At 40.8% G+C, this 12,056-nt stretch overlaps 1 protein-coding gene across 6 annotated transcripts in view; it reads right to left on the reverse strand.

Moving 5' to 3' along the window:
* The window catches only part of SNX14 (sorting nexin 14), a 68,862-nt gene extending 59,353 nt beyond the window's left edge, over positions 1–9,509 (reverse strand). For 4 of the 6 annotated variants that reach the window (XM_030859432.2, XM_030859433.2, XM_030859436.2 and 1 more), the window contains exon 1: positions 9,199–9,508. In XM_030859432.2, coding sequence (XP_030715292.1) covers positions 9,199–9,338 — 140 coding nt within the window. In that variant the 5' untranslated portion in view covers positions 9,339–9,508. Of the gene's footprint in view, positions 1–9,198 lie in introns of all 6 variants that reach the window. The other 2 variants (XM_030859435.2, XM_030859434.2) reach the window with 1 other exon arrangement.
* Between the last annotated feature and the right edge of the window lie 2,547 nt (positions 9,510–12,056).

Here is a 12,056-nt window from a genome sequence, read left to right on the forward strand (position 1 = left end):
ATCTTCCCAGGCCAGGGCTCGAACCCGTGTCCCCTGCATTAGCAGGCAGATTCTCAACCACTGCACCACCAGGGAAGCCCCACACAAGCATTTAAACTAAAAACTACAGAAGGAATGGAAGAATACAAAATCATCATGTTGCATCCTATAATGAAGTAACTGATTCAGGGAGTAAATAAACGGTGAAACCAAAGAGAAAGTTTGTTGGGCAGTTGTCACCACCTGAATACACAAAGTGAGGCAACTCCATCTAACGTGGAGTTATCCTCTGATGTGATGTAATAGGATGTACACAGCATCAGTGAAGTACTCTTGCACCAAATAAATAAATAAATAAAAACAAATCTAAATCTAATTGAGCCTATAAATCTAACTCCCTGTCTACAAAAAATATAAAGGTGCAGGTGAGAGTAAAAACAGAAGACACCACAAGGAAACTATCAGCAAAACCCAAGGTGTGAACAAATGGCTCAGTTTCTTCAACAACTCAATAGCAAGGAGGAAAAAAAGAGCGGGTGAGGAGGAATGTTCTAGATTTGGGTTGACAAACTATGGCTTATGGATAGCCCTCAAGCTAAGAAAGATTTTCACATTTTTAAAGGGCTCTTTTAAAAAATAATATGGGGGCCTTCCCTAGTGGCGCAGTGGTTAAGAATCCGCCCACTAACGCAGGGGACACGGGTTCGAGCCCTGGTCCGGGAAGATTCCACATGCCATGGAGCAACTAAGCCCGTGAGCCACAACTACTGAAGCCCGCGCTCTAGAGCCTGTGCTCTGCAACAAGAGAAGCCACCACAGTGAGAAGGCCACATACCACAATGAAGAGTAGCCCACTCTCGCTGCAACTAGAGAAACCCCATGCACAGCAATGAAGACCCAACACAGCCAAAAATAAATAAATAAGTTTTAAAAATAATAATATGGGACGGAGACCTGATGTAGCCCGCAAAGCCGAAAATATTTATTCTCTGACACTTTACAGAAAAAGTTTGCCAACTCCTGTTCTAGATTATAAGACATTTACAAAAGTTTAAGAAATGCATCAACTACATACAATGAGTGGACCTAGCTTAGATTCTGATTAGAACAAATGCACTACAAATTTTTTTTTATAAATTTTTTTTATTTTTATTTATTTTTGGCTGCGTTGGGTCTTTGTTGCTACGTGGGCTTTCTCAAGTTGCGGCAAGCGGGGGCTACTCTTCATTGCGGTGCGCGGGCTTCTCATTGCGGTGGCTTCTCTTGTTGTGGAGCACGGGCTCTAGGTGCGCGGGCTCCAGTAGTTGTGGCTCGTGGGCTCTATAACGTGGCTCAGTAGTTGTGGCGCATGGGCTTAGCTGCTCTGCAGCATGTGGAATCTTCCCGGACCAGGGCTTAAACCCGTGTCCCCTGCACTGGCAGGCGGATTTTTAACCACTGCGCCACCAGGGAAGCCCCTACAAATTTTTATATAATTAGGAAAATTTGATTATGGACTGGTTATTAGAAGACATTAAGAATTATTTTTAATTTTGTAAGGTTATGGTTTTGTGTAGAATAATTTACTTTTTAAGGGAGGAAGGTTAGACTTTTTTAAAACATTGATGGTTACTGAAGCTGAGTGATGGGTGCTTAGAGGTTCCTTGCACTCTCTTTTTTCTATATATGCTTGGAAATTTTCAAAACCAAAAGTTAAAAAGACAAGGTTTTAGCAAGACAGATGAGGGAATAAAAAAAAAAAAAAAAGAGGATACAAATATACAATACAGAATGAAAAAGAAATAATCATAGCTATAACTGAAATGAAGAGTAAGACTATAAAAACTATATGTATGCTCATAAATTAGATAACCTATATGACATAAATTTTTAGAAAAAGACAAAAATGCCAAAACTTAGGAAGTGAAGAACTTGAATAGACCAAGTATCATTAGAGGAATTAAAATATAATCAGAGACCTGACTATAAAAAAAAAGACCCCTGGCCCAAATGGTTTTACCAAACTTTCATAAAACAGATAATCTCTACTTTATACAGACTGCTTTCAGGGGGAAAAAAATGAGAAAAAGCTGCTAATTTTAAAGGATTAATATAATTTTAACTCCCCAACCTGATAAAGATAATATAAGCAAATCATTAGGTCTATTTTACTTATGAATATAGATATGAAGTACTAAGTAAAATATTAGTTAACTAAAACTAGCAGTATATCATAAAATAAAGAATAATACCATAAGAAAGGCATATTTTTTAAACAGTTCAATATCTTTAAATCTACACCATCATGAACTAAAGGAGAAAAAAAAAATCAAAACAATGAGGCCTCTTGACCTAACTACTAGTTTACAGGGAACACAGAGGGAAAAGAACATGCCCCAAAACAGTACAGGGATGCAATCAGCAAAAGCCAGACTGTGGAAAACTCTACAGAACAAATGGCCAGTTTCCTCAACAAATAAATTACAAGGTTAAAAAAAGGGACGGGGGAGGGAAGGCAACATTCAGATTAAAAGATCATATTTGTATCTTATTTAATTAACTATGAAAAGCTGTTTATGAGTAAGATTCATTACGGATGCAGTAATGGATAGACAGACACACAATAAAGCATATAAAAGTACAGTAAAATGTTTGAAAGCAAACTTATGGTGACCAAAGGGGAAACACGGACGGAGGGATAACTCAGGAGCTTGGGATGAACATACACACAGTACTGTATATAAGATAGATAACCAACAAGGACCTACTGTATAGCACAGGGAACTCTACTCAATATTCTGTGATAACCTATATGAGAAAAGGATCTAAAAAAGAATGAATATATGTATATGTATAACTGAATCACTTTGCTGTACACCTGAAACTAGCACAACACTGTGAATCAACTATGCTCCAATAAAAAAATATGTAAAATGTTAATGTAAAATCGAGGCAAAACATAATTGGTCATTTACCGTAAATTTCAACATTGCTATATGTTTAAAACTGTTCATCATAAAATGTTGGAGGGTAAAGCTCTAACAAATTCAGGGAAATCTGAACACTGAATAGATATTTAAGGATGCTAAGAAATTAGTTTTTTTAAAATGTGAAATGGTATTGTGGTTACGTAGAAAAAAAGCTCCCATCTATTAGAGATACATACTGAAATGTTTAATGTTTGCTGATAAAATATATCATGTGGGATTTCCTTCAAAATAATTGGGGGAGGGGGTGATACTGGACTTTAAGCTGATCATTTTTTTTTGCGGTACACGGGCCTCTCACTGTTGTGGCCTCTCCCGTTGCGGAGCACAGGCTCCGGACGCGCAGGCTCAGCGGCCATGGCTCACGGGCCCAGCCACTCCACGGCATGTGGGATCTTCCCGGACCGGGGCACGAACCTGTGTCCCCTGCAGCGGCAGGCGGACTCTCAACCACTGCGCCACCAGGGAAGCCCCTAAGCTGATCATTTTTGAAGCTGGGTGATAGGTATTTACAGGTTTCATTGTACTATTCTATTTTTATTTTGTGTTTTAAGTTTTCCATAATAAAGTTTTTAAATGAAAAAAAAGCTATTAAAAGGACATCAGAGCAGATGTGAATGAATGGAGAAAGATTATGTTCATGGATGAAACCATTAAATACAGTTAACTCATCAATTCTATTGATAGAATATTTAATTGACAAATTGAATAAAAACTGTGCAAATTCTTTGCCCTCCTCACATCAAAAGCAGGAGCCTAATTTCTTTCCCCTTGAATAGAGGCTGGCCTTAATAACTTACTCCTAACGAAAAGAATGTGGCAGAAGTGAAGCTCCCTAACTGCCTAACTTCCAAGGATAGGTCATAAAAAAGATACAGCTTCCACCAGAAACTCTTTCTCAGGATACTCACCCTTGTAACCCAGCACCAGGTTGGGAAAAAAGCCACACGTGAAGGCCATATGTACATGTTCCGGCCTACAACCCAGCTGTATATAAAAACACGCTACAAAACTATAATACTGTCATTAAAAAAAAATTGGTACTGTTGTAGAAAGAGAAAAATAGACAAAAGAAACAGGACATAACAGTGAAAGACCCACTTAGTTTGGAAACAAAAACATTGTAGAGTCTGACTGTCTGGGTTCTAATCCTGGCTATGACACAATGCAAATTACTTAATCTCTCTGACTCTTGCTTGGGCCTCTATAATATGGGGTAATAACAATAACACCTAACTCATAGGGTTGTTATGATGATTAAATAAGTTCATAAAAGTACTTGGAAAAGCCTGTCTTAATACTAAGTTAAGGGACTTCCCTGGTGGCAGTGTGGTTAAGAATCCACGTGTCAGTGCAGGGGACATGGGTTGGAGCCCTGGTCTGGGAAGATCCCACATGCCACGGAGCAACATAAGGCCATGAGCCACAACTACTGAGCCTGCGCTCTAGAGCCCATGAGGCACAACTATTGAGCCCAGGTACCACAACTACTGAAGCCCATGTGCCTAGAGCCCGTGCTCTGCAACAAGAGAAGCCATTGCAATGAGAAGCCCACGCACCACAATGAAGAGTAGCCCCAGCTCACCGAAACCAGAGAAAGCCTGCGCACAGCAACAAAGACCCAACGCAGGCAAAAGAATAAACAAATAAATAATTTTTTTTAAATACTAAGTTAAGTGTATATAAGCCAGTTGTGGTAATCTGAAAAGTAATAAAAAAAATAATACTAAAACACATTAAGCAGGCTCCATATATAGAAGAAGGCTATATATACAGAAAAAAATCGCAATTTATAAAATAAAATTGCGAACCGCAGGTAACAGTGACTAGAATGTTAACAACAGTAGTCAACTCTGAATGGTAAATTTATGAGTGATTTTTAACGTCGTCTTTATATTTCTATTTTCTGACTTCTTTACAGTTTATATGAGTCAATGTTATTTAGAAAGTTATCAATAATAAGTATTTTTTCTTAACAATGTCTTTTTAATGTAATTTTAAAAGTCTGGGCTTCTAAATCAGAACGATCTACATTAGAATCTCATTTTGCTACTATCTATGAGCCTGAGAAAGTTATTGAACAACTCTAGGCTTCAGTTTGCTTATTTGTAAAATGGGGCTAATCAAGGACCTGCAAATTAAAACTACAATGAGCTACCACTATACACTCACTAAAATGGCTAAACTAAACCTATAAACCATATCAGACAGAACTGTAAAACATTTTTGGCAAGAGTAAAATTGGTATAACCACTTTGGAAAACTGTCTGGCAGTATCTACTTAAGTTAAACAAATGTATATGCTATGATTAAGCATTTTCATTTATGGGTATATAAACCCAAAAGAAATAAGTACATATGTCTATCAAAAGAAATATATATTAGAATATTCACAGCAGCATTATTCATAATAGCCAAAGACTGTAAACAATTCGAATGCCTTTCAAAAGAATGGACAAAGTGTGGCATAGTCTCAATGGAATACGACACAACAACAAAAAAGAATAACTACTGATATATGCAACAATATGGATAAATCTCAAAAGGAGAGTTGAGAAAAAGGAACCAGATACAAGACCATATGATTCCATTAATATGAAGTTCAAAAACAAAACTGATACATGACAAGGAGAAGGTTTTTGACAAGGGAGCCTACTAAGTTGCTAAAAATGTTTTACATCTTGATCTGAGTGGTGGTTACATGGGGAGCTATATTTTAAAATTCACAGAACTATACAATTACGTATGTGTTATACACTTTTCTGTAAGTTATATCATAAAAACAGTCACTGAGGCTAGTAACAGTACCTACTTCACAGTGTTGTGAGGATAAATAAGACAAAAATAACTGCTAACATTTAATAAGAGCACATGTGCTGAGCACCATTCTAAGCACTTTCCATGTGTTAACCCACTTAACTTATCAAAGTAACCGTATAATGTAGGTACTAGTATTATGCCCATTTTACAGATTACGGGACTGGGACAGATAAAAATTAGATTACTTATCCAAAGTCATATAACTAGTTAAAGGAGGAGTCAGAATAAAATTCTTACAATCAAGCTTCAGATTCAAAACTTTCAACCACATCAATAAATTGCCTCAATAATAAATGAAGGGGACCTCCCTGGTGGCAAAGTGGATAAGACTGCATGCTCCCAATGCAGGGGGCCCAGGTTCAATCCCTGGTCAGGGAACTAGATCCCACATGCATGCCGCAACTAAGGAACTGGCGAGCTGCAACTAAGGAGCCCACCTGCCACAACTAAGACCTGGCGCAGCCAAAAATAAATAAATATATTTTTTAAAAACCTCAATTACAGTTAAACGCTAGGAAAAAATCTATACAAATAATAATAATAATAAATGAAAACTCTTAACACAATACCTGAGCCAAACAAAGTACTCACAAAGTGTTATCTATTATAACTATTACCATTATTATTAGGATTAACTTAAAATGTTCCTAATTATAATACTCAAATATTCAATCCTATGACTGGCCAACAAATCTATATATAATTGTATCTATGCTCTTAATTTATCCCAACAATACTGCAAAGGTGATATCATAATTTGAAATATATAAAGTATGTTACTCTACTCTTCCCATAAATCAGTTACAATGGTCCAAAGGTTATATCCATTTATCTTTCCACAGATAAGATTCATAATTTTAATGCATATTGAAAGAAAATTTTATATGCTAAATAACACCTTGAGAGTTCTTTAGGAGTTAAAGTTTCAAGACAACTAGAGAAAAAATTAGTTTCAAAAAGAGTATTAGTCCGGGACTTCCCTGCTGGTGCAGTGGTTAAGAATCCGCCTGCCAATGCAGGGGACACGGGTTCGAACCCTGCTCCAGGAAGATCCCACATGCTGCAGAGCAACTAAGCCCGTGCACCACAACTACTGAAACCTGCACACTCTAGGGCCCACCTGCTGCAACTACTGAGCCCACACGCTGCAACTCCTGAAGCCCACGTGCCTAGAGCCCGAGCTCCGCAACAAGAGAAACCACCACAATGAGAAGACTGCACACTGCAACTGAGAGTAGCCCCTGCTCACCGCAACTAGAGAAAGCCTGTGCAGCAACGAAGACCCAACACAGCCAAAAAAAAAAAAAAGAAAAGAGTATTAGTCTAAGTTTAACCATACTAACCAGGGGAGTTTTTGTTTGGTTGGGTTTTTTTGTGTGGTTTTTGTTGTTGTTTTGTTGTTTTGTGTGTGTGGGGGGGGGTTTTGTGGGTTTTTTTGGAGGGGTTTTTTTTTTGGCTCTACCAGGTGGCTTGTGGTATTTTTTTTTAACTTTTTATTTTATATTGGGGTATAGTTGATTAACAATGTTGTGATAGTTTCAGGTGTACAGCAAAGTGATTCAGTTATACATATACATGTATCCACTCTTTTTCATATTCTTTCCCCATTTAGGTTGTTACATAGTATTGAGCAGAGTTCCTGTGCTATACAGAAGGTCCCTGTTGGTTATCCATTTTAAATGTTGCAGTGGATCTTAATTCCCCGACCAAGGATCGAACCCAGGCCCCCAGCAGTGGAAGCACAGAGTCCTAACCACTGGACTGCCAGGGAATTCCCAACCAGGGGAGATTTTAAACTGAAAATTTCTTTTAAAGTTATTTCTAAAACTTAACTGGTGAAATGCCTGTACAGAAATCATTTGTTGAACATATGTACAAAGCATATCTTCTCATTTTTTTCTAGTTCCATAGTTATGCCCCCAATGTTTTCTGCATTATATACACATACATATATATTTTTAAATTTCTGAATAGATGTGCCATGTATGTGAAAACAATTTCATTCATAAATCCAACCACTCAGAGATAACACTTATGTGTTATTTCCTTCTTTCTTTGCATAACACAAATACAGGGTACAGAGATCAGATGTTATACAGACCTGATGCTATCCTATGACTCCTTAACAACATAGAACACCGGATGCTATGATTAAGTTGGAAATCTAGTTAAACCTGCTCCTACATAGTTGCCCTACTTTAGAGACCTAAACTGACCCGACTCCCAAAGAAGACAAGTAAGAATCCCTGGACAAAACTTAATAATCGTATAAAGTTTACATGTTTTTCAGACTAAACCTGTTAATCTGGCTTGAAATACCTTCCAGATGACAAAGCAAGTAAGTACTTAATATTTTCCACTCTCTTAAGGATTCCACTTCTTCCATACTCTTACAATCAAACATCTTGCCATGACAATCAAAGTACATTTTCCAGTAATATCAATCGCTGTTTAAACCTAATATTATATAAACCCAGAGTTAACTAACAAGAAAGCAAAGAGGCCAGGGAAGAAACCCAACTTCAACACAGTCACAGGAAACGGTTATCTTAGAGCAAAATTAAACTACCAAATTTCTTGTGAATGCTTCCCCGTTCCTATCCTTGGGGATTAACTACTTCCAGATAAAGAGTAAGGATGGCTGCACGCTCGAAACTTCAGAGGAAACAGCATGCAGATGCTGTCGCTGACAACTGTCTCAGATTTCTTTCCACCGAATGCAAATCTGAAGATAATTCTAAAGGAACATTTCTCCACTACTTCCTATATCATCGCTACCGTTTCTAGAAAATCTACCAGTTTATTTCAGGGGCAGAACCTTCCGTTTTCAAAATGTCAATTAAATTTACCAATTTTACTTTTCAGTCTTCCCTTTAAAACTATTCTAGAGATGATGGTACTATTTTGCTTTCTGACTTGGGTTCAGAAAATCTTTACGACCTTGCGCTGTAATCAACAACACTGCGGGAAAAGCCGTGATCGACTGTGATCTATATTGTGGGTGGGCGTGCGCGCGCGCGCGGTGAGAGCTAGGGGAGTGCGTCTAAACCTGCGACTGCGACAGGACCTTGCACCCTCCTTTATCAGCTGACCGTAACGCCCGGACAGATTTCATTCTGAAAAGCATCGTTGATGGAGGCCCAGGTTTTAAAAAATGGGTGAAAACAAGGGACGAATGGGGTCCCGGTGGCTGAGGAGGCGAGGCCTTGGGAGAGGGGGTACTCGAGCCCAACCCCGCCCGCACTTCCGGGCTCCGGCGCCCAGCCCGGCTTCCCCGAGCCGCTCTCCCCTGAGGCCCCGCAGGCGGCCCCACGTCCCGCAGCTGCGCAGCCCGACGTTCTCCGCGCAGCGATGCAACGCGGCCTGCGTCCGCAGTTTCGGAGGAGAGCTGCCATCTGCCCCCCGCCCGGCTGGCTCGGCGCCGTCGCGTTACCTGTTGAGGAGCAGGGAGGCGGCGCTGAGGCAGAGCAGCAGGAAGCAGAACATCGGGTACTGGCGACAGATCTCGCGTCCTACGTCCAGCCGCAGACGCTGCTTCAGCTTCTCTCCCAACGTCCGCACCCAGGGCGCCATCTCCGTCGGCGTGGCTGAAGCTGCACTACAGACTGAGGCTGAGGTCGAGGCGACCCCCCATCAACCTCCCGCGTCTCCGCCCCCGGGCCGGGCAGCGGACCCAGACCGCCGGCGACCGGCGGACGGTCCGCCCGCTGCAGCTGCCCAAAGCCCCGCCCACGGGCTCCGCCGCGCGTGCGCGACCGCGCCCCCATCCGCCTGGGGGTCAGCCGTACGACGTGTCCGCCGTCACCCCGCGCAAAGCCTGTCGGTCCCGCTGCTCAGCCCCCGGGTAGGAGCCACGCGCCGGCCTCCGGTGGAGGGCCCCGTTCCCCAGCTACCGGCCCTTTTCGGAAATCGGGGGGAAGCTGCAGCACCCAGTAACCGCCTGTATTGCGGAGGAAAAACAGAAGGTTGTGCCCGAGCACAGGAGAAACTGCAGCCGCCCGCAGCCGTCGGGCCCTGCCTGCGGGACTCCCTGAGCTCGCGGGCCGCTGGGGACTGTAGTCTTTGTGACGCGCCCCCCAGCACTCTCCACGCCTCCACTCCGTAAGCTCAGCTCTACGTGGGGACAGGTCCAAGGTTTGCATGACGCCCAAATGGGAGGAGGGGGGACACCTCTCAGTCCTTATTTTGCACGGGCCGCGCGTGGGTGAGTAAAACAACCCTGGAACACGGAAGAGTCCAACCCACCGGGACGCCAGCCCTGCGAGAAAGCATCTTTTACGTGCTCACGGGCGAGGCAGACCTCAGTTCACTACAGCCCCGCGGGCCTAACCAGAACCCAGGTGTTTGGGTGAGGCAGCTTGAAAGGTTAGGTTGCATACCTCTTGTAGAGTGTCCGGCGGCTTTCGCTTTACTAAGGCATCACATTTCTAAATTTTAATTTCGGTATTCTCCGCTGCTTTGACAGATGCAGGAAGACAGTATCGTAATAATAAGTAAAATTTACTTAGGCGGCGCGCTAAGCACTTTCATTTAACCTTCACACATTCACCTCCGGATAGAGGTACTCTGGTTTTTCCTATTTTACAGCTAGATTACTGACATTACTGAGGGGGAGAGGAACTTGCTCAGAATCATACTGCTAGCGAACCCGGGGTTGGAAGCCATTCTAACCCCAGAGCCGGTTCTCATGCTGTATGTCTTTTCTCTTTCTTAGTATCTTACCCTCCAAAGTGCGGAGACAGACAGGTTCAGAAATGATTTTCTAAAAACATAAAAACCATGGTGTATGGACAGTTTAATGACTATTTTCCCATGTTATTATTCCGAATACATGGATCATCTTTATGCATTATTTTCCTTCAGAATGTACCATCCTTTATTAATGCCATTTAATTTCACTGATATTATGAGTATTCCCACCCTTGATCACAAAATTATACACATTTCTAATAACTTCTTTAGGATCAACATCAGTACAATTGCTGGATCAAAGAGTAAGAACATGATACATACTGTCAAAGTTCTTCCTAGAATGGTTAGCCAGTTCCACAATGGTATAAAGGTATCAATTTCACTGATCCTCATCGTTAGGTATTGTTTAAACTAACATCGCAAATATATTGTAGGATTACTCTGTAACAACATCATTGGAAAGCTTAGGGTTGTTTTTTTTTTTTTTTGAGGTACATAAACGTTTGTTTCACTTTTTCAACTTTTTTTTTTTTTAGTGTCTTTGAACTACGTATAACCCCTCGTTTATATGAACATTCTAGGGCTAAACTGAAGTATAAATAAAAGGTGTATGTTGAATTAATTTACATGCATCAAGTACCTACTGTGGACTTGAGTACTTTATAATTGGGTAAGTTACTTTATTAAACTTGTTGGGAAGTTACATTGCCAATCTTTCTTTTTCTGTTTAAAAATTTTGCTTCTTGGGCTTCCCTGGTGGCGCAGTGGTTGAGAGTCCGCCTGCCGATGCAGGGGACACGGGTTCGTGCCCTGGTCAGGGAAGATCCCACATGCCGCGGAGCGGCTGGTCCCTTGAGCCATGGCCGCTGAGCCTGCGCGTCCGGAGCCTGTGCTCCACAATGGGAGAGGCCACAACAGTGAGAGCCCCGGGTACCGCAAAAAAAAAAAAAAAAAAAAAAATTTTGCTTCTTTATAGGCTCATTCTAAAATTCCTGTTCAACTTTTCACTGAGAGCCAGTACATTTTAATGATAAAATGTTTTCTGTTCTTTCATATTAGACATCTTTACAACATCCAACTAAAACTCCTTTCCCATATGATTTTCTTTGAAGGGGCAATTAGAATAAGCTAACTAGACAATAGACCAATTTAAATTTTCATATTGCTCTTATGCTCAGAAAAGGGAAAAATAAAAATAAACTTATGCTATAAGAAAATTTTACAAAATCCCCACCTAAAAGAAGAAAAAAATTCCTATTGATCCAACTTCATCTAATGAAATAAAATTTTTACTCCATCAAATGTTTTCTCTTTAAACTTATGGTCTGGTATCCACGTCAGCACTCATACACAGAGCTTGAATTTTTTTTCCAACTTTTTATTAAAAGATACGAACTTCCTAGTGGGGATATGAGATATCCGTAATCAATCCTGGTTCTGAAATCAGCTTCACCTTCTACTGGCAAATTCTTTGAGCAAGGTTAACTTGATATATCTCAAACCTGGAATCCTCAACTCTAAACAGTTACCTTCCTCAGAAGTTTTAAGGAAGATTAAATTGGGTGGAAAGTGCCTATTAAATGTCTTTGTACAATGCCT

The sequence above is a fragment of the Globicephala melas genome, chromosome 14 (assembly GCF_963455315.2).
Source record: "Globicephala melas chromosome 14, mGloMel1.2, whole genome shotgun sequence".
Classification (NCBI taxonomy): Eukaryota; Metazoa; Chordata; class Mammalia; order Artiodactyla; family Delphinidae; genus Globicephala; species Globicephala melas.